We start from the raw sequence: 23,708 nt of genomic DNA, 5'->3' as shown, positions 1-23,708 counted from the left end.
CTACCTCCACTGAACCATGCTTAATCGCTGGGTGTGGTTCTTAGTTTTTCTTTCCATGGAATTTGAGCAACTAGCCCAAGCTCTAGATACTGTTCCTATCCAAACATTTACTCACAATTTTAGGATCTATAGCTTGCACTATCAACAAACACCACCCCGCTTTGACCAGCAATTCCTTAACCTCTGAACTTATAAATACATTAGGGATTAAAAATAGAAGTGTAGTATCACCAATGGAGATAGCAGGAACAGAAAAATGAATAATCACATGAACCCTTTCCACAGCAGTGCAAACCCAACCCATTGCATAAACAAAAGGAATGGTTGTGTTGTTCACTGCCTTGGGCAGGTGCCTACAGGCTGTTTTACTTACAGCTGAAAATGGTGTTAGCAGCAGAGCAGAAATAATTTTACCTGTTTTGCATGCACCTATACTGAATGAATTCCCAGTACAGGGGCACTAGAGGGAGCTGCTGTAATAAAAATCCATGTTACAGCAGCGTGCCTATGAAGAGATGCCACCTTCCCGTCCCTCAGTGTACAGCTGTCCAAGAACAGAAGCTGAATTCTGGTCTCACTAACAGCATTAGCAAAACAGCAGGATACCAAATCTCTCTGCCTCTCTAAATTCATACCCCTACAGGTCTGCACTTCATCTTTTTCACTTCTTTCCATACAGGTGCTGGTGTCCTTTTCTCCCACCTCCAAACAGCCATATCACTGCTCCAAGCCTACCTCCTTTCCCATACCCTCTGTTTCTCCAGCGCTTCTAGCTCTCCTTCTCTGTTTTCTCCCACTGAGAGACATTGTCTCATTCCTTGTGGAGAAACAAAGTGAAACTTTCAACAGGCTTCAAGGTCCTCCTTTGCAGTTCACTTGCAAGGTGGAGCACACAGCAGAATATCTACAGCAGGGGAAAAGAGAGGAATGCTGGGAAGTCACTTGCTCAGGGCCTTTTGATGTCTTATGAACTGGAGAACACTGCTTCCCCCAACACCTCACTCTGCTCACCTTCAAATAAGTGGGAGGGCATCTGGCTTAGGAGATGAACACAAGCCTTCCCAGAGCACAAGCTATAACGACAGCTGCTTAACAGAGTAACCATGAAGTCTTTACCCATAGCAGTCATGGTATTGAGCCAAGAGTCCTCATTCTGCCCATGTTTTGTATGCACACCTTCAAAATGGTCCCCAGAGAGATATCATGCACAAAGGAAATTGTCCTCTCCAGAAACTAATTTGCTATGTATGAGATTCTTAAACACATGCTTTACTTCAGATGTGGTACAACATCAGTTCCTCATTGCTAATATTTCTGTTCTCTTGCTCCAGGATAACACAGTTACGCGTCAAACAATAGAAATCTCAGCCATAACAACTACCAGCATATTGCATAAATCATTTTTCCATTCAGTGTCTATTGTGTATTTAGAACCATCCCAATGTTCAACACTGTGCAGATGCAGGTTCTTTGCTCAAGGACCTCAATGGCCAAGATTAATTCTCCTCCAGCTTACAGCAGTATAACTCACTGCTGTAATAAACACAGCAAAACCTGAATTACACTAAGCAGCCATGCATGGAAGAAGCAAACAACATTTTGAGCATTTTTCTTCTTTTCATTTTTCTGTGAAGGCAGAGAAGTTCTCTGTACAATGCAAAGTGGCTGATTAGTAAAAGTAGAGAGTGATAGAAAGATGTTCGTTTGCTAAAATGAATAAAAGTCGTCTGGCTAACAGAATGAAGAACAAAGTGATGCCATTAACCTCAACACAGAATTGCATGGGATATACAGCACAGCCGCTGGCTGGTAATTCACATGCACATAGGCAGATACACAAGCACATTGACAAGCAGCAGTAAGTAATTATCAACCCCAAAGCCTCACCTACATCATTCTGTGCAAGAATTCGACGACCAGAACCATCCAGGTTTGCGCTCTCAACCACCGACTGCTTAGCATCACACCAGTACACCTTGTCGGCTAAGTAGTCGAGAGCTATTCCACTGGGCCACACCAGACCAGTGCTGGCTATAACCTGGCGATCGATGCCTTCTAATGAAGAGCTGTCAATCCGAGGATTGGCTCCCATGTCAGTCCAGAATAATCTCCTTTAGAAAACAAAATGCATACAGGAAGTCAGTAAGTAAATGTTTGTCCTCCTCTCCATGGAGTTCTTTTAAAGCAGAAAGATCAGATCAAAGCAATACAGGCCTGAGGCACATGAGAAAAAGTGCACGCTTCAAGCAAATATATTGGCTGCTGATCTTTTCACACTTGCCATAAGACTCCAGGTGATTACACTGGGACTTATACAGAATCCCCACTCTCTTCATTGGCACAAAACCTTTGAAAAACAACTCCTCCCGCCTATGCTAACTGCCAGCTCTTCATATCTGCGTTTTGCATTTTCCACGTGACTAATGACAGCGGTTTAGCAAACCCAGACAACAGAAGACGATGCATTAGCCAGCCTCTTGTGTCTAAACAAGGGTGCAGCAATTCACAAATGAAACAAAGAATACCCACCACCCATGGAAAGCAAGAAAGAGTCCTCAGGTTATTTTGTTTTTAAAAAATAAACCAGTGTCAAGCCCAGCCTCTTTTCTTCTTTTAATAAAATCATGATTCTCAGGGTCTCTCTCTCGAGTCCTGAGTGTTACTCACTGAGTGCTTACTGCTTTTCAAAGAACAGAAAGTGCAAGATGGCCACTTAAAATGGAAATAGCCAAACCCACAAATTACTTCTGAACTTTGGACTCCAGTCTTCCCAGGCATCAGCTGCCTTTGTCAGGTTTACTGAGATAACTCACAGATTCATTTAGCTTTATTTACATGATCAGTTTTGCTGTAGCCAATGGAGGGATCAGTATTTTCAATAGTCTTAATTGTGTCTCAGATCTCTCTTTAATACTGACTTTACAATTACGGACATTGGTATAATGTCTGTTCCTCCTTTCACCATTAACTTTCTAATAAGGAAGGTTTTAGTGATGTTTCCTCCTCCCTTTCACCTTGTAGCCCTTGCCTCTACCAATAATTCCAATAAACAATCTCCCTGAACCTACTTATTCTTAAAAGTTTTCCTGCAAAACGTCTCTATAATGTTCAACCTCTACTGAAAGATTCTTTCAGGTCTTTTATGTACAGAGTGAAGATAACAAAACACCCTCCCCAACTTGGCTTCATTCTTCAGTACTTAGTTACAGCAGGAGACGAGCATCAAAAAAAAAAAAAATCAACAGATTTAAAACCATCCTACTTCAGGCATATTGACTGAAATCCATGGGGCTTTGCCATTGATTAAAATGTCCAGAATTTAATCAATAGTTTAAACATTCAAAACTCCTTTATCACCTCAGCACCGAATAAGAAGATATAAGGTGCATTTAAATCAACGCATCTCCACAACAGTAGATTTGGTTTAGTTTCCTCAGAAACTGAAACATGGCCAAAAAAATCCTTTGTAAGCACCACTGTTTAAAAGCGACTACCTTTTTCATGCTAATAGATATGGAACCATCAAAGGTTGTAGCGTGGTGCTTACAACTATCAGGGTGACTTCAGTCACTTGTGCTTTTCTTTAGCTTAAACTGCATTCAATATCTTTAATGCTTCTGGTATTTTTTTAAATCTATATGAGAAATGAACATGTCCCAATACACAGAAGAAACCCAGCAATAAAACATTGCGGTTCACACAACTCTGCAGGGCAATGACTGTGCTAACGTGAGACTAATGCACTTTTTGACTGCCAACAAGGCAAGGCTGGCATGCTCATTTTTAAAAAGCCTCCCCAAGTATTACACAATTAACCAGGTTTATCACTCCTTACTTAGCAAATGGGTGAATGGCAATCCCTCGGGGCTGGGAGATATCCTCCCAGATGATCATTTTTCTTTGCATTCCATTCAGATTGCTCCTTTCAATGCATGCCTTCCTGCAACACACATGGCACTGTTAGGTCCTCCCTGCTGTCTTTTTAATTACCTTCTCAGGCAGAATGTACTAAGTTTTTGCACTGCTTTAGTTTAGCACAAAACTGTAATAAATAACTTTACAATGACAAGAAATAATCCTGCTGATGTGGGATGTCTAGTTGTTTTATCAACAAGTAATTCATGTTACAGCCTCATTATCTGGTCCAGGGCATGATGATAGAATACCTGCTGCTCTGCAGGAGACATGAAGTTCTCCTTGTTTGGGCAAATAATGAGTTGGAAGGATGATCACTAATAGATGAATGTTAGCTTTAAAGGGAGTCAGGAGGAAAAGCAGCTTCTAACTGAATGGCATTATCAAATGTATAAAGAATTTTTTTTAAATAGTACTTTTATATAGCATTTTTCATCCAGAAATTGCCAAGCAATTCACATATTATATCTATTTTACAGGAAAATATGAAGCAAAGGTCCTTACGATCACTCCTAAAATCTATGGCAGAGTCAAGTATAGAATCTATGTTGCCAGTCTACCAATCTGATTTTTTTCCAGAAAACTGTACTTATTGCTGCAAACTTCACCTTGCCAAACAAATATCAGCCTCCACCTGAAAGCAAGCCTACAGCCTTTCATGCCTACCTGAACCTGCAAAGAAAGGCCACACAAAGACGGAAGGAGAAATATATTCGTGCAAATGTGGAATACAAGCAGGTAAATGCAGTAAGAAGGACGTGGCAGATATAGATACAAATTCACAGCTTCACCTGTGACTCTTGTCTTATGGAGACGAGCACCACAATTTCCCATTTCACAAGAAACACTGGCATATTTGTACAGGAGCACAATTGTGTAGACAAGATTGTGCCTAATAGCAAGGAAGTGGATTAGCAGCGTATTTAAAAGAGAGAAGGAGGATGATCTGTATGTTCAAAACCATTTTTTATTGACTAATAAAATATGGGTCATACTGAAACATCATGACCACTCTTCAAGGAGTCTTCATTATGTGTTCTGATCTGACACTGCCTTTTCACCACAGGTCGATTTTGTTTCTCTCTGCATGTAAGGTCAGGCATCAGCTGAAATGTGAAGTTATCAAGTTTGCCAGTGGCCATTCATCTTTTATCAGAGACAAAGACTCTCCATTAGCTTAAAGGGGCCTGATTCTAGCTGTCAACAATGCTGACTTCTGTCCAAGATGTACTCAGTGCAGTAATACTCATTATTTATATATATATATATATATAAAGATATACCTATATATACACACATGCAGTGTATGTATATAAATGAGTGTACACACACATATATATATATTCACACGTGCATGTGCACATACAGACATGTATACATGCAGTACATGCTTTAGATTCCTTGCAGCTGTGTCCAAACCCTTGCTTCTTGGAAAGACAAAGATAAAAATACAACAGCAGTCTTGAAGTGATCTTCCAGCATTTCAGTTTTAAAGAACCTTCCAACTGTATATACTTGAGATTACAGCTACCCAAACAGAATGTGAAGCGTTACTGAATTTAGAGTGATATCTCAGCTATTTCTGTATCACCAGTCATTTATTCCAAATATTTTATGGCATGCTTCAACATAAATGCACTGTGGAGCATGTACCCTTTGTCTGTCCAGTACAATTTTCGGTTAATCCAGTCCACAGCAAGGCCTTCGGGTGTATCTATAGCTTCATGAATAACTTTTTCACGATTTGAGCCATCCAGATTAGCTCGTTCTATCCATTTCAAGGCGGTGTGGGCAAAGTAAATCTGTGAAGAAATAACAGATGAGGTGTTATTAGTTTCCATCTCACTTTCTGCTCTATTTCCCCTGTCTAATAGTTCCACTTGTAAAATAACTTTATCATCTTGAAAGTTCCCTGAACTGCTTATTCACAAAAAGCTGCACAGGTAACCTGTGATCCCTGATCAAATAAAAAGGCACTTACCCTTCAACCAGGATGACTTCTACAGGCAGCTTGTGCTTAGCTGTAAATCCTGGTTGCCCTATATACAGCCCTCTGAATATCCTGTTATTTTGTTTCAGCGAGCAGCTACCTCACATGAAGCACAGCTGAGGAAGCAAAAGTAGGAGCAGGCAAAAAGAAGCACGTTATCATTTCACTCGCTGCTCGTTTCAAAAAGGGGGGGAGTGGGGAGAAAAGAGTAGTAGTGTATGTGTGTCAAGGAGCTGGGAAGGGAAAAGGAGTTCTATAATTTGCTTCTATTTTTTTTCATTTTCAGCCTCCTTTTTTTTTTTTTTTTTTTTTTTTTTACCAGGTGTCTATTCTGTAAGGCTTTAAAATTTCCAGAAGGGGCTTCTCAGTTTTGGGTCAAAATAAAAGTTCTCCACCGGTGGGGAAACTAGGTTTGTGTTTTCCAAGGATGAGGAAAAAAATTGTCTTGTATTTGATATCCAGAGGGAGCCGAACACTGTATGGCAGAACTATATACAAAGCAGTGCTGAGACTTTCTTTGCAAATGGTAGCAATAAAACAAATAACTTTGTTTTGATGCTAACCATGACGCCAAACAAAGCAGGAGGGAGGCCTCTAGCATTAAACCAGCTAATTCAATTACCATGGGAGCACAGAGCGATGCTGAGCTAATTTACCTTGCACCTCAGCTCCGTGCGACCAGGACCAGACTGCTGCAGCCTGGCTGGCCCGCTGCACATCACCGCGGCCCCGCACTGCCGACCCACCGTCGTGCAGAGCTCCCTACAGAAGTGGAACAAGAGCGCACACCCAGTGTCACCGGCGCAGCTGATTTACATTCGGCACAGCACAGAACAACTGCTAGTTCCCCAGCAGGGCCCTATTTCAGGAGCAAGTGGCGATGTTCCAGCAGGGCCTGAAATGATCCTCCTGTAACGCAGATCTGGTAACATTCACATTTGTTTAGATGTGTCTGTCCAGGCCTTGAGTTGTTTCCAGCAACCTAACTGAGCTCCTCATCAGCTTTCACTGTACCATCCAGTATCTTTTTGTAACACTTTTACAGTGCAAATAAGTCTCACCATGGGAAAAAATAACTATCTATCTGCCACGGAAGGTTTAGCAAAGCACAGCTGAACTCCTATTCTTCCCAACTTTGCAGGCAAGGAGCAGGGCACTGGGATGCAGCCACACAGACAAACAGCGCTTTATGCAGAGAAGACTCCCGTTTCCAACAGCAATATCTTGTAATGTGAGGAATATATTTTGTAAGAGCAATAAACCCAGCGAGTGTTCAGCAGTTTTGTTCAATAATATCAGGACATGTGAAGTAATTCATGTTAAGATTACTCCTGCATTTAGCAGGGATCGTGGGATGGAGCTGCACAGAAAAAAAGATACTGTTGCTTTTACAGCTACCCAATGAAAAAAAAAAACCACAATATATTTCCAGAAAACAGGACTGAAATCTTAAGGGAGAAAACTGTCAATCACACAAAAGTTCTTGGAAATCATGCCTGAATTGAATTTAGAAATCCAAATTCTCTGTGAATTAGCCATGTCAATATACAAAGCACATTCAATCGGTAAGTAAAGGATGAAACTCTTCAACTAGTGTTTGGCATCCTGTACCAGTTGTGCTCCTGGACAGGCAACAGAACAACAAGGAGCACAACGTGTAATCTGGATCACTGACAGCAGAAAGGTTAAGGCACATGAAAGCCCAATCCATTTGTCCTTGCAACACTTCAAAATCCTCTCGTTTTTAATGCCTTACCTTATTTTCCACTGGGTCAAAGTCCAGTGCTAAGACTATTCCCATCTGCCAGTCAAGTAAACTTGCATAATCTGTTCCATCAAAACTGATCTGGCGGATGTCTTGGCCATTTGCAAATAACAAAAATGGCTTAGGACCTGTTGATGAAAATTTGCACATATGTTAATTCCACTAGGTTCAAAGTGATCTCTAGCCTGCATCAGTACCTAGCTAGCATTGTAAGTAAGTAACAGTAGAAGACAAAATGAGGAACAGAAGCACAAAGAAATTAAGGCCCTTGTCCTACATTCCTCTTGCCTCAGAAATCAAAGATAAACATGCATATAGGTTTTCAGCATCAGTGCCTTGCCCAAGATCAGCCTCAAAATTTGTGATAAAGGCAGTCACTAGCCCCGCTGCATTTCACACTGAGTGACTTAGCCTCAAGACAATCTTCCCTCTGCATTTCACAGCAGCACCATATATGCCAGAACACTTGACTTTTACACGAGAAGCCTTTCACAGTAAAAGCAATAAAAATTCTGTCCTCCAAAAAATAAAGCTTTTCCGTTTTTACTGAAACAAATCACAAACTTCTCTTTCCTCCTCTCTCTCATGCAATTGCTTATACCTTGCTGCTCACCAGGATCTGCCTTTTCCTCAGAAGAAACAGAAGGGTCTGGAATCCAAACATCACATGAAATATCTGGGCTTCCTGGGGCCAGTGGGGGAGAAATACCCTTGTAGGGAAGGTCCATCAACAGACTATCCCCTGCCCTGTTATCCAAATGTAGACACCTCAACCCCAATTCTGTAACACTGGGCAGAAACTACACCCACATTTATATGAAGGCACAAAAACCTGAATACTGCAGATGGACCTCCATGGTACAGGAGCCCAGAGTGAAATGCAGAAGCTGGATAATAGACTGAATCTTCTGTGAGGGAGACTGAACCATATACGGGTGCTTGTTCTGGTGTATTTCCAAAATAGGATAGTTTTCCAAACAACTAATACTTCCCAAGTTTCACAAAGTAACCTAAAATCAGTGCAAAAATGGATCCCAGTTATGCAATCCACTTTAAAGGACTCTCAAATGTTTTTGCTTTTATTGACAGAAAAATGCAGGCATACCAAGATACCGACCTATAGCAGTGCAGTGCTTTCTGTCTCGCTGAAGCTTATATCCAGGAAAACAAGCACACTCCCAGGAGGATGGGCTTAAAGAAGAACATATCTGACTACAGCCACCGTTATCTGGAGATGTACAACCTTAAACAGAGCATTTGAAAAATTTAACTTTGCCGTTCTAAGAAAAAAAGACAACAAAATCAAAGGTATAATCAAGAGAACAATTTATTCTGCTTAGGATTTCTACAGTGCAAAGCATCTCAGTGACTGACTGATTTACTGGAAGGCCTCCTGCTGAAAGCAGAAGTCCAGTGAAGTGAAAGCAAATTAGTAGTAACTTCTTCCGGAGTTTTTCCTGAAAATTCACAACACAAGAAGCGGGGTGGGATATATGAAGAGGGCTTCCATGTGTTCACTGTTTCAGAGAACTCTTTCTCCCGTGCAAATCTCATCCCATCTACAACAGAGTAACAAATTTTCTCAGACTTTGCACTCCATGCAAAGAAACCGCAAATTAATGCCATTCTACCCCCAGAAGTTAATTAGGCTAGGATGGTGAATTGATACTTTCTAATACAACAAATCAAGATTTCACGCAAAAAGAAACTGTTCTTTCTTCTTGGGGCTGTACAATGGTTATAGCCTTAATGCCAACCTGAGCTTACTCAGTGGAGTGTCCCCAGCAAAACAGAACCTATGTATACAGTACAATCCACAGTGTGTAAGGGATGTAAAAGGGGAAGGGGATTTTTCAAGGTGTAAGGCTGGCATTAATGGAGATATCTTGACCCCTAAGACCGAAAAGATACAGTTGAAGAGCTACAGTCCCCTGAATTTGGAAAGCTTGCTGGAATGGGGAATGACAGATTAGTGGGTGTAGCAGCTTCAAATATTCTGACTGCCAAAAATCCATGTGTGGGTAATTAGATGAAATTGTTGTAAGCTAGAGTGACTCTGAACCTGGGTTGCATGATATCTATAAAGTCATCATCAGATTTCACTCAAGCCCTAATTTTGTACCTATATTTCCCCTCAAATAAAAATTTTAGATGTCTCCTGCAACAAAAATCTGGGAGATGCCTTGATCTGTGCTGACAACAAAAGAATTTGTCCTGCAAACACTGGATATTGCTGCTAAGAAACATCTATTTAAAAATTAAGGTGAACATTGCTCATCTCAGCACTCAAAGCGCCTGACATTCCTTTGCCTCCTATCTTGTACAATCATTTACAGCTGTGCAAAATGAGTGTAAAATGCCATCATTCACTTCTGGGTCTCAGTGCCAAGAACAAAGAGAGTTTGGCAGTCACTACAGCTAGAAAAAATATTACTTACCCGTGCATGCTTTGCCATCCACTTTGAGTACAGATCCTTCAGGACAAAAGCAAACAGGCCCTTTAGACGTTTGAAGGCAACCATGGCTACATTCGGTGTCATTACTCGTACAGGAAATTAGCTCTACAGCAATTTAAAAAGGAAAAAAACATCTTGAATTATGATAAAAATTTTTACTAAACCCCCCAAAAGAGATGTTAACACTTTCTTAAATAGCAAAAGAAAAAAAAAAAAAAGAAAGAAAAAAGAAAAAAATAAAAGCGTGATGTTGAGAGTACAACACTTCTGTGGTCTTTCTGGGGTTTGTTTTGGCTTGTTTTGGTTTTTTCCAAATTTTTTTCCTCACCCTCTCCTAATTATAGTGAAGGAGAAAGCCAAAATTTCTGGGTCCTGAAGCCATTATACTGATCTGCTTTAAATTTTCCAATTTATGAAGACGTGTTATCAAAATAGAAATAATTTAGAAAACTTTCTTTTTTACACTTCATCAAAAATAGATCAAGTTTTGAAAACTACAACGAAGTTATACTGTAAGAATAAGTATAACACACAAAGAGAATGAGGAAAACCTACTTTCCTACTACTCCAAGGGTAACAGATCAATGAAAACAGGAGATAAACCCTCCAGAAATAAAGCTATATTCCTTAGTGGCAATTTTTGAAGCTGTAGGGGCAAAATCATCTGAGAACCTGGCAATAGCTTTCCTTTACTTTCCATTATGATTGTTGGAGTGCAAATATTTTTTTGAGTATTTCTTTAATGCAATTTCACAGGATATTCTCCTTCCACCTTCTGTATTGCAGTGCTGCATCTCTTTATGCCAATTCTAGTGTGGTACGGCAACACCCACTGGAAGACTGGAACTAATGCAAGTTTCCCACAGCTGCTTCTTTGAATCAGCTGCACACACTGGCTTAAATGGAGCATAGCTGTTGCAAATATTGCTTCTCCAGGGCAACTGTGCTCTGGACTGGATTGTTCTAACCCCTTAAGCACAGTGAAGAGGGTCAAGAAACTGATCTTGTGTTTCTTTCTGACTAGAGCTTGTGGGTGGCTTTAGATTAAGAGCTTCATACAGGACTTGGAGGACAAAGCATCAAAGGGTCTCATCAGCATGTGGACTTCTCACCTTGCATCTCTCTCTCTCTCAAGTTGCATAGATGGTGACATATCTGCCTTGTGCTGCAGTAGTTAAGGAGTTATACTGTCCATGCTGCATCCCTAGCCTGTGTTAGAAAAACATCATTTTCTATCTAATTTGAGTCACTCAAAATGTAGGCATATAGTTCAAGCTAGTCATCCAGAGTAGGACTGAGTTACACAGTGTCTAAGTGTTGTTTTGCACACAAAAGGATATCCCACCTCCCAATAGCCTCTGGCTGCAGGACTCCCATAGGTCGTCTGTCACATCTGGCTGCCTTCTGCAGCTGTCACACACACCCTGGACCCCCACATTTGGGTCACTGAATCCTACTCCTGGCTCCCTCTTAACAGAGAGGGAAAGTGACTCTTGGAGGTCTAAAATGGACAGACTGAATGCTAGAGTCTGTTAGACTCTGTTACTCTCTAGCAGTTATATTTAATATACCCTAGGTCCTGATCCTGCCGTGATCCAGACTGAACTCATTGGTGTGCATTGGCACTTCTACTTGGGGCATATACCAATGTTTTACTTCCATGGAAACAAGGAAGAAGGAACCTTTGCTTATCCCTAAGTTTCACTTCATTATGAAATAGAAAAGTGGCTGCGAATATCCCAAGACCTCAAAACTTGGATGCATTTCACATTTTATGTTCTAGACTTACTTTGGAAAGGCTTAATTCATTTGTAGGCTAACATACACAATGCTGCACAAAGGGACAACAAAAACCTTCACCTCTGACTCTTACTATGACTAAAATATAGTCCTTGAAGCTTACTGACAGACAGATCTTTGGTTTTCCCCTCCAATTCTCTGTGTTTTCTTCATTTAGTTTATTCACATTTATTCAGCTTTACAGAGCTTCCTGGTTTACGTACCTAAGTTATATAGATCTGTCAGGCATACTTCTTATACACAATTTAATTGATAAAAGAAAAAAAAATAAACAGAAGTCCAGCGGTCCCCCAGAATGAACAACTTTATGAGTACTTCTGTGTGTCTTATTCATTGTAAACAGATGCACACGCATTTAATTTCATTAATTTCATGCACATTAGCAATGCTATCAACCCTGATCTGAAAAGAAAAAAGATAATGCTGTAAGCTGCTCATTCAGAGACTGTGCAAATTGTTACGCAGGTTAGGCAGAGTGAGCCAAATTCAGAGACCACATTTAAAAAGCTATAACTGCTTATCCACCTGGAATGTGCCACAGAGCCTAATCTGAGCAAAGAGGTCTCTCTCTAGAGACTGATCCTACTTACATAATAAGGGATTGGAAGCAAGCAATTCAACACACAAAACTTGCAGCAGTTCCTGTGTTAAACGAGGACTCTCCAGTATCATACTGGAGGTGTTTATGTATTACTGCTACTTACCATGACATGTTTTCCTATCAGGCAGCAGACCAAAACCTCTCGGGCAGGTGCAGTAATAGGAACCAGGGACGTTCACACAGCCCAAAGTACAGCCATGATTCCAGAAGCCACATTCATTAATATCTGCCAAAAGAAGCACTTGCTGTGTCAGAATAACGTCATGAACCTGTGTCAGGGAATTAAATTAATGAAACAAACTAACAGTCTTCAAGAAGTACCTCTTTTTCCCATTCATTTTACAAAAACATCTTGGTCCTAATAAATGATAAAAAAGCAAGTTCGCAGACCCTATTCAAACAAGCTTTAAAAACCTTCTAGCAAAACCTGCTCAGGCTGCATGTGTCCAGCATAGGTGCCCAGACGACTTTCAAAAGTATGCCTTGCCATACAGATTCCAGTACCAGTTAAATTCTGTGCGCACCCAAAAAATTTACATTAGACGCTTTCTTCAGACAAAACTTCTTTTAAAAAAGCTGGCTCCAACACGACTTAAGCAAAATTCTCAAAACACAGAGGTGGTTTAGAAGCTGAAATTCAGAAAGCAGTCCTGGTGAATTTCCTGAGAACTGGATGGCTGCTGCTCAGGCAGGTCTGTAAATCCTGTAAGCTAGGAATTTTGATGACTTTGTCTTCTCAAATCTAGTCATGTAGTGAAAAAGATGCTTCTAAAAGTGATATATTAAGTATTATTAATAATAATGTTAGATTTTTATTAAAACAATCCAGATAAAAACATTTAGAAGCATGTTAACGATTTGTATCTCTTTTGAAAGTGGGACTTAAGACAGCCATCTTGTTGCAGGATTTTTCAATGTTTCACCTTTGGTGATATATCTGTTTTAATTTTTATTTAAAAATTAAACAAGCACCCATAAGCATGTCTACTTATCTGAAGCTCCTTTAACTACTCAGGCTAAGACCAAAATTTCTCGCAAGAATAACATTTGTGAGATTTTCATAGGTCTCTTTTTAGACTATTTCAGAACCTGAAAGGAGACAAAACTGAACTGGCACAACTGGAATTTTTAAGACCTCAGAGTGTTTTTTCATAGTCAAGATATGAGTGAAGTAAAAGAACAGAAGAATTTTATCATCTGATGGAAAAAAGCTGATGGAAGATTCATGTATTACCTTCACAAAACTGTTTATTTCGACTTAAAATAAAGCCACTAGAACATTTACACCGATGAGTCCTTGAGTCTGGCCTGCAGATTCTTCTTCTGCACTTTTCTTTGTTAAAATCACAGGTTCCTTTTTCTGGAAGAACAAATATAGTGTAAATGCAATGGAGTTCTTACCGTATCAATCTTCAAGGAGAAACTACTTCAAGCAAAAATGCTCAGTGATGTGTCTTCTCAAACAGCTACTTGCTCAACCCAAGGAACTTCTTATTAATAGAAAATAACTGCTATTATTTTTCTATTGGTAAAATCAGGCCAAAGAGTCGCTATAAAAATGAAAGTACTCAGAAGACTAAGAGTACATCTGTGCGAACTATCATTTCTAGCTCTGTGTCAGCACAAGCAGATCTAGAGAGCCTGAAGTAGCGGATGGTTTGGTTTGGGTGCATACCTATAGTGACTAAGAGAGGGAAAAGCCTATGTAGCAGGCTTCATATGCTGCCAGTCCTGCGCAGTATTATACCAGGCTCTGTAAAACACTCAGAAAGAAGAGAGCGACAGAGAGAGAGCACACACACAAAAAGAGAGAGAAGATAGATTTTTAAAAGAGAGAGAGCATCCAAAGACTGGAAACTATTAGCACAAAGCACTGCTCAAGTCTCACATCATTTAACAAAAAAAACCAGCTGGACAGATCATAATGACCATATGTTTCATTTGGACAAAAAGTCTAGAGAATCTTTATACTGGAGTGGATCCTGGTTTCTGACTATGAGAAATACAAGCATTGCAAATCAGATTCAAAACTTGGAATGTTTCTGATGTCCAACAAGATATGCTCAATGTTCCTTCAAAGGAAGCAGAAAAAAGTACCCAAATGATCCTCAGAAGCCTTCCTACTTCTCCGGCTTCACAGAAAAAGGCAAACAGGTATTCAAGTATCTTGTTTCATGGGAAAGATTTGCAGAGTCTTGTGTCTATGCTCAGCTATCTTGTAGAGCTGGTGCTTTCACAGGTATGCAACACTCATGGTTTTATTTTTGTCTCCGAAACTATTATTTTTGTTTTAATCTTCCTAATCTTCTTCTGGGGTTGCTTGCCCCTTTCCCAAGCTAAGAATAGCTGAACTGCTGCTACTGAATATGGGTATGCAGCCACCCACACACAACACTGTCTTTGCCCTGTGCTGTCTGCGTAACATTCATGGGCTCATACAGGCCAAGTAATTTGTATGTGAACAATTTTCTTGTGCTATTTCTAATTCACCTTCTAAATTCCAAGAGATGGAAAGCAGCATAATATTTAAGTTCGACATTTAGTCTTCTGCTAGCCACAACAGAGAAAATGCTGGCCATTTGGTGGAATGACAAATCACTTCTATAAAAGACTGAAATAATTTCCCAGACAGAGACGTCAGCTTGGCTGCAATCTTCAACATTGCATTTATTTGCATCAAACTGATTAATTCTTCTCTAACAAAAGTTGCATCACTAAATGAAAAATGATGACTGGATGACTAGATGGATATCATCTATGTTATTAAGCATGTTAACTTTTGAGAGACCTGAATTTTACACAGTTTTAGCTGAGCCTCTCTTTTTGTAGAATTAGTTTTGAATTGGAGCCTTAATCTTTGTCCCTGCTGCAACTGAATCAGGAACATACAGTAGTGGGGTGTCTAATCTTCAAAACTGATTAGAATGACAGAAGTGCAAGTACATGCTATCACAAAACAATACAAAACAGAAACAAGACAGCATTCAAGGCAGCATCTTATGATTATCACTTTTGCTGTTATTTTGCCCCTTGCTTGTACCATTATTGGTCTAATGAGACCTAAGATGCCCAGGAATTACAGAAGAAATAACAGAAGCAATAATTCTGCCATCTGGGCAATCTCAAGAAGATACTCTTTTTTAACTGCATAATTATTTGAACTCGATATTGCCAAATCAATATGTAAAAAAAAAAAAAAAAAATTCAAAACTTAAAGTGAATGGTGACTAAATTATGAATCACAAAGTTTTTAAGGTAGTCTTTCCTGGGAGAACAACCACTATGAACCCTACTTTCTAGTTTGTTAGGGTTTGGCGTTTTTTTTCCCCCTCCCATCACCTTTCTTATATGGAAATGGATGTTCTCAGATAATAGCCTGATGCTGGTATCTTACACTGGAAAGAAACACAATATAATTCCTCCAAAAAAATATCCCGAGTGTGCTGAATATCATTAATCTGTCAGAGAAAATACTTTAAAAAAATTCCAGAGGCAGTCTTTGAGACTTTAAGGTAATTAAGATATTTTATGAGCCATTAATAGAAGTGTGAAGAACATTCCACCAGGCATATATAAATACACATACTGTCATCAAATCTAGGATTAGCTGTCAAAGAGAGTTGAGGTAAATTAGAGTCCATCTTCCAGATACTGCTGTACTAAAGTTGTTGTGTGGGGTTATAGCAAACCTGTAGCTGAATTAATGCTCTTCTCTATACTTATTGGCCCTGACCAACCCCAGAAAGTCTTTTGAAAGAGAAGGGGAAGAGGGGACATGAGGAATTTAAGTAGTGAAGTAAATAATCCAGATTCCAGTAAAAAATCAAATCATGTCAGTTGAGCACTTCTCATCAGTTCTCTTTTCATCTGAAGGAACTCACTTGCTATCTGCTTTAAAGAAGGCCCGATAATTCACAGCTGACACTACGTTGCAACGTACACTTTCTTAGCTTGTACAGAGCATCCAATTAGTCTAGGCATGCTTTTATCTCCAGGTTTCTCTGTTGTAAGATCAGCTATAAATCTCATTTGTACTCCAGGCTCATTAGTCCTCCTTTCATCCCAGTTCTTGCACTGGATAAGCCAAGCAACGCACATGCAAAGCCCAAAAGGTTCATCTGGATTCAGCCTGTTAAGCTTCTTTCTACTCCATCACTTCCCAGACATTTTTGCAAGGTATTTGGAATAAAAAAAAAAAAAGCCTACTTCTGACAACACTTACTGTCATATAAAAAATTTACTAAACATGTTGGAAATAGAGGGGTATATACTGCAAGGCATTTAAAAACACTAGTAGTTTATTTATTAATACAGGTGAGGAAATCCTCTTTCCAGTGGAAAGAGAAACACTGGAAAGCGACCCCTGAGGTTCAAGAGGCCGCTATCACCAACTGCCTTTCTTGGTCATTGTTTCTTCTTCTCCATCTTCATGCGTATGCAGACATGGTGACAGACACCAAAGGAGGCCTCATGAGACCTTCCAAATCTCATTGTAACAACCCTGAGATGTGTGGACATGCCACTATCTGCACCACAAACGTATCCTTCCCTAGTTACCCTATATGAGAGCACCAAGCGTACCAGTTGAAAAAAGTGCTTCCATTTGCCAGGATGACCATTTTCCTCGAAGGAAGCATGGAACAGGTACTGTCTCTGAATGGAGGCTCCCTGTGTTTATAAGTATAAGCTTGATTTCCAGGAACACTTTTTCTTCTGCATCTCAACAGTTCTTTGCACTGCAAACAAAGCATTTGAAGGAGAAAGTTCCCTGGAAGATTTTGATTTTCCCACTCAGACCACGCTTCAGGAAGGAGAGACAGCATGGTACTGTATAAAGCAGTTGGCTGGCATGAAGAAAGACAAAGCCTATTTTATAGTAGATATTTAGAAATGGTTCAAGAGAGATATTTACAGTTTCATTTTTTGCTTATACAAACAAACACTACTTTCTCCTCATGACTTTATACCACCTATACCTCCGGGAACCCATGGCCATCTTCCCTTGCGAGTTCTGCAACCATTGCTTGACACACAAATGCCTCTGCTGTTTGCTCAGTTGTTTGTATCCAAGCAAAACTGGTGAAAAACGCTATTCCATTAAAGCAAGAATACTCTATGTCTGCTTTCCAGAGATCAGAGAACAAGACATTATTTCCCCTGGACACCCCCCCGCTTCCTACTGCCTCAGCAGGAATCCTCAAGGAGAGTGAGCTATCCATAGTCAACTACCTTCATTTTCTGATCCACAGTGAAAGGCAGTGACATGACCACCTCATACTGTAGACTGCAACTGATATAAATTAAAGAGACCCAAGGCTCTTATTTCATAGTTATTATGGCAGCTTCAAGTCTGTCTAAAACAGGCTGACTCTTAATCCATCCACAGTATCACTTGTAGGACATACTATGCACTTAAAATCCTTCAGTGCCATAATAATCAGAGGTGTTTAGATGCACATTAGAATAAAACTTCCAGAAGGAAGCAGACATTTGATGAAGATAATCTACACAGAGGGTTAAAAAGCTGTATGCTTTGTGCATTTAGCAGGAAAGTATAAAAACATCTTTGTGTAGACAAAGGGAAAAGAAGGAGAAAATCACATTTATCTGTATATTTATTCAGATTAATGAAAGGAGCAGTTCATGCTCAGCACACTTCCAGCCTGATACTCCAGCTGGAGTTACACACACCAAGTGGAATTGTGGATCCCTGAAGTCAAAGGAAGCTTTTTCCTTGACTTCACTGAGGCCTGGAATTTTGCTGAAGAAAATTATCACTGTGAAAAATCAGAGTGTATGACATTATTATTCTTACACGTACAACTGTATCATTACAGTTTACTTACCGAAATCCTGAGAATCTGTTCTTGCACCTGGCTGTCTAAAGGGATGCACCACTTTTATCTCCACCGGTGGAAAAAATGATGGCTTCAGGCTAATTGTGACTACAACTTTTCCAGTATACTTGTTGGCTCTCCATATCATACCAGATTTCAACTCTGAATAGTACAGGTGCTCAGCAAAGAGAGACATACCAAGCAATTGATGTCTACCACAACGAGAAGAAAACACAAAGTGGCACATTACCTGATCCCTGTATATGTATTCACTTATACATTTTCTGAGCATCTAGTTCAGTCACATTCACTGTAAATAACCTTTCTTTGTATTCTTATATATATCTTATATAATCTTATATATATATGAGAATCAGATGAGGTGTCAGAGACATGACCAAAAAAATCCAGCACCCAGAATCCCGCAGATTTGCAAGAAATAGATACAAAATGGATAATCTGCATTTCTCACAGGTTATATGAGCTGTTGTTCAGGACTGACTCAATTGACAGAGAAAGCCTAGGTATCACCCTGCTTCTGGTGAACCTAGCAATTAAAAGGAACACTTGCTTTGTTGAAGGATGTAGGCCAGATAAGCTCCCCCATTTCCCAATTTCCAGTGCCTGCTCTGATGCTTCTGACTGTCCCAGGAAATCAGGGTGGAGATGGAGGGGTAGGAGTAGGGTGTTTGTAAAATCCGTCTTGTTGCTTCCCCTGTCACAGGAATTTGGTTTCCATTTGCTGGTCAATTATAGCAGCCAGCAGGAACAACAAAAAGGCCCAATTTTAAATAAGAGGAAAAACAGAAAAAATACTGAGAGAGAGATTTTTGGCCTCCACTTTCCAGCACAAATTCCAGTGGAAAAAGTAGAACCCGTATCATCCAGGCTCGAAGAGAAAGTGTTGATGCCCTAGTGAACACCAGCCGACTCAAGGGAGAAAGTGGAAAAGGGTAAGGAAAAATCCAATGTGACAGCTGGCAATGTAGGGAGAAACCATCTTTGTGTTCATCATATGCAAATGGTGTGCTGCATATTTAAATCAGCAGGCCAGTGAAACCATGTTTTTTTCTCATTTTGCAGTTGGCAATCCCTATTACGCATATGCTGATTCAGTCATACTGGCAGAAACTGCAGTGATATACGGTAACCTTTTCCTGAGTACCTCACTGAAAACATGCCCACCATGGAGCATGTGTACCACTGCAAAGGATGAAGGCCACATATTAAAGGCACCCAGAAGCACATGGGTCCAACAGCCCCCTCAGCCATGCTTAGTCCTGGCACTGGGGAGCAGAGGGGAACAAGTCTCTTGCATAGGACAGTCCTCACCACATCTGCTGATGCTTGCTGGAGTGCCTGACCACAGGGGGTTATACGAGCCTCCCCGCCCGGCAGCTGAGGAGGACAACAGGCTTAGAGGAGGATAGAAAAGACCTGATCTAGCTCAGTCTCTTGAGCACAGCTCAGACACCTGAGCTCACCCACTGTGACCTTGGACAAATCATTTAATCTCTTTGGTTTTGACTTCTCTATCTGCAGAAAAAGGCCACTCATAAACACTCAGAGAGGATTTCTGAGGATTAAGTAGTTATCATTTGCTAAAAGCTTGGAAGACGGAAAGTACTGAGTGGCAGTATTATCCTTACAAAGGTGATTTTTTTCCATTTTCCTATCAGTAGTTTTAAATTTAGTTACAGACCATTTGCATTACACTTTATACTCCTTAGTGTGTTATGGACCGACAGAATAAAAGGGAGACTGAGGAAGAGCGCTTAACTGCATCCCCAGGAAATGAGTGTGTTATTTCTGACAAGCTCAGGAAAACTCACCGGACAGAATTTTTGAGCAAATGAACAGCTCTGCCATCATAGTTGCATGATCCAATATGTGAAATCTCTTTCCCGTGGTCATGCTGGATCCAGTAGAGCCTTGTGTCAACCAAATCTAGTGAGATGGCCTTTATTTTTTCTGTGGTTCTTAAAACATTTCTCACATCACTTCCACTGAGGGACACCCGGTGTATGCTGGAAACTGTACCATCTGAAGACCAAAATAATAGCCTGCAGGCAAGAGAGGCATGTTTTGGAAAAACAAACAAACAAACCAACCCCCCAAAACCACAAACCCCACATTTGCAAGATCGCATCACTGCTACACACTCCTTGTTTAGTTGCTCCTGTATACAGAATTTTTCAGTCTTACCACAGCGCTTTCAGAACCAAACCTAATACTAAAGCAAGGGAATTCCTTAATACATACTCACCTATTTCAGGAAAGCCCCGCAGACATCTCACCTGAACTTAGTTCTATAGAGAATGGAAATAATTTTTGACAACAAAGCGTTGTCTGCTTAACAGAAACAATATTACCACTAAAGTTTTGTTACAGTTGTTTTCTTATTTTAGTAAATACGTTTCTATCAGAGACTGTATGACTCTGTTCAGGAAGCAATGAGATACTAGAAATTTCTCTCATGTAGGTCAAGCAGGAATCAGCCCAGCTTAACCACGAGGCACTATTGTCGGTCTCTCTCCTTTGTTCAGCCATGCAGTCAGAGAAGGAAACTGGAATAACCTCTCAAATCTGCAGGGAACTCCTGCAAATTGGGGAAAGGCACATCTTTGAGGCAGATCCGCATTGCCCTCTGCCTCTGGGGAGGCATCTGTCTCCAGAAACTCTAGTTGAACACATCACTTAAGTGCTTAATTTAAAAATACCATTTCTATTATTGTTCTCATTTCTTTCTACCTTCCTGCTGGTTATAGCAGCCAGACTATGCTGTCATTAAATTAAGACACAGTCAAATTACAGCTCCAATACTCAAACCAGTTATGCACTGGAGCTACTTATATGTCAAGTTATTCATGGATCAGAACCCAGATTTACTGATGTGACTAAGATTAACAACAGTTCTTCCAAAATAGCAAGTTATCCCTCATCCATGTATATTTTATTTTTTAATGTTTGGGTTTAGATTCTTTGCTTGTGTTTCTTATGCACAAAAATTCCAAGAAGCATCATCATTTTGCCTTATCTTCATAAAATTGCAGAATGTATATGTTCAAAACAATGTAGCATAAAGCCAGCTTTACTGTTTATGTTAACCATTTGTTAAAGCCCCCAAAATGGATTAGATCTCACTGGCAAGGGACTATACTAAACCACTAGGAAGAATCAGTCCCTGCCTCACAGATTTTCCTCGCTGTTACATAGTCTACAGTTATCATAGGTTATTAACGTATAGGTGAAAACATGTTTCCAGAAGGATAGCCCAATTTTATGCTGCCATTTTTAAACACTTTATTAATATCTACTTGCATTTCTATTGCGCCTGTTATTTAAGAAACATCAATACTCTGGAAGTTTGGACGAATGCTAGGATCCACTTTTTACACATAAGGAAACTAAGAAACAAAGGTGATTATAGTCTCCATGCACAACTTTTGCAAATCAGTGTATGAACAGGATATGATATGAACAAACTGCAAGACAGAATAAAAATTAAGATTAGAAACCAGCTTGAGTAATTGCCAGCCTTTACTGTATTTGCCCTCTATTTTTCTTTAGTCTTAATCTATATTTTTCAGCATTTCTGAACACCATAAAAAAATTAAATCAATCTTACAGCAATAGTTATATTATTACTACTAAAATAATCCTTCCACTGCTAATCTCTTTTGAGAAAAACTCTATTATTAGGGTATCACATTGACCTTTGTTACTTAACAGTTGCACATATTTGGAGAAAGACATTGTTAATATCAGATTTAGCTCATGTTTATGCCTGCACACGTAAACATGCTGGGGGTTTTAATTCACTTCCCGTTAAAAATAGACCCCTCAGAGTTTTCGTACAAGTGAATTGCCATAGGGCATAAAAATGATGTTAGACTTCTTGGAGTCTACTTTCTTTACAGTTTCTTACTGGCTTATTGGCTTCCCTGTAAGCACATGAGTACAGCTTTTATGCATGGTAAATCACACCTAGGTGAATATACGCACTTGAGTCTCCCCAAACTTTCACATAAGTTCAGCAAATATATCCCTATAATGCCATTTGTAACACATGTTTTGATGGCATTTGACAGTGGGTTTGAGGACTTGTGAATATTTCCAAGATTGGTAAATACTGCATTCAAAAGCACATCAGAAAAAAAAATATATAGGCTGATGTTCAGGCCTTTAAATCCTACCCAAATGACAAGACTCCAAAGAATACTAATAATGCTACTAGCATCAGAAAATTGGTTTATGTATAAATGTCCTAGGAAAGGACATATAAGCCGTAATATTAGAATAGTTTCACACACTGCTGAGCAACTTTACTGCAAATCAAAAGTGGCAACAAAAACATGCTTTTGCTGTACGAAACAGAAGCATCTCAAAGTCTCCTCAAGCTTTTATTTTTGCAACTTTAATGGAAGAGGTTTATGTGTAAAGAGAAATTAGGATGGAGAGACCACTGTGACAATTCATATTGATAACTCTTGAGGAGGCCAAATCTCTTACGTGAGCATGGTTGTCAGTGTAAATGGCTTGAAGCTGAAAGAAGCACCTTTATGAAGGCCAAATTACTAGTGACACAAAGTAGCAACAGGAGATTCAAAAGCAATATTCAGAGCAACTGACAAAGAGACAAGGGAAACAGGAGCAAAACTGTAAGTTTAGACCTTTTTTTCAGAAAACATACCAATTTATATTCTAAGCATGCCAGGTCTGGAGAACAAGAGAGTCCCAGCATTTGCAGGAATCATTCCCCTTGCTGCTCCAATCCTGCTTTCTGCTGCCCTGAAACTTTGCTGTCTTTGAGAAAGGACCAGCAATGCCTCTTTTCCCTCAGCTTTCCTCACTTGCAAGATTTTCCCTGATGACCAAGAGGTATAGATTCTGCATTAGCCTTTGGTGGGTTTTTCTCACGCACTTCTCTATTTATCTCTTATATGCTTATTAATCTTTTATCCTCTTTTGTCAAAGTTCAAGGAGGTATTGGACTATAGATAGTACACTGTGCACAGACTAGCCCAGCAGCCTATAAACCACAATCATAGTACTTTGCATATTTTGAGTCCATTTCAATGAAATTACTAACCTAGTTAAAATTACCTTTGCTCAGCATCAATGGTAATGCTTGTGGGACGACCAGCAGCTCTTAAAAGAACTCGGCGTTTCTTCCCATTCATGTCTGTTGCTTCTATGGTTGCTTTCTGTCTATTGGCCCAGAGAATGTCTTGATTTATCCAGTCAATAGCAAATCCTGAAATGCCTTTTTCTATGTAACATAGTCTCTGCAACCAAAAAAAACGTTGACAACAAGAAGCATCTTAATGATTACCCTAAACTT

General features: G+C 39.8%; 1 protein-coding gene across 2 annotated transcripts in view; it reads right to left on the bottom strand.

Moving 5' to 3' along the window:
* EGF (epidermal growth factor) overlaps positions 1 to 23,708 on the bottom strand; it is a 61,722-nt gene that overhangs the window by 23,932 nt on the left and 14,082 nt on the right. For both annotated transcript variants that reach the window (XR_015700056.1, XM_009474652.2), the window contains exons 4-14: positions 23,471 to 23,652; positions 20,197 to 20,427; positions 18,374 to 18,576; positions 13,762 to 13,887; positions 12,631 to 12,753; positions 10,109 to 10,231; positions 8,788 to 8,913; positions 7,662 to 7,798; positions 5,569 to 5,717; positions 3,836 to 3,940; positions 1,888 to 2,111 (exon numbers count right to left, since the gene is read on the bottom strand). Coding sequence is in view for 1 of the 2 variants with exons in the window: in XM_009474652.2 (XP_009472927.1) it covers positions 1,888 to 2,111; positions 3,836 to 3,940; positions 5,569 to 5,717; positions 7,662 to 7,798; positions 8,788 to 8,913; positions 10,109 to 10,231; positions 12,631 to 12,753; positions 13,762 to 13,887; positions 18,374 to 18,576; positions 20,197 to 20,427; positions 23,471 to 23,652 (1,729 nt within the window). In the remaining variant the exon portion in view is untranslated. The remainder of the gene's footprint in view (positions 1 to 1,887; positions 2,112 to 3,835; positions 3,941 to 5,568; positions 5,718 to 7,661; positions 7,799 to 8,787; positions 8,914 to 10,108; positions 10,232 to 12,630; positions 12,754 to 13,761; positions 13,888 to 18,373; positions 18,577 to 20,196; positions 20,428 to 23,470; positions 23,653 to 23,708) is intronic.

Source organism: Nipponia nippon, unplaced genomic scaffold, assembly GCF_047370975.1.
Source record: "Nipponia nippon isolate SJK-2023a ecotype South Korea unplaced genomic scaffold, ASM4737097v1 scaffold_6, whole genome shotgun sequence".
NCBI lineage: Eukaryota > Metazoa > Chordata > Aves > Pelecaniformes > Threskiornithidae > Nipponia > Nipponia nippon.
The sequence above is the reverse complement of the archived record's forward strand: the minus strand, read 5'-3'. Positions and strand labels throughout refer to the sequence as shown.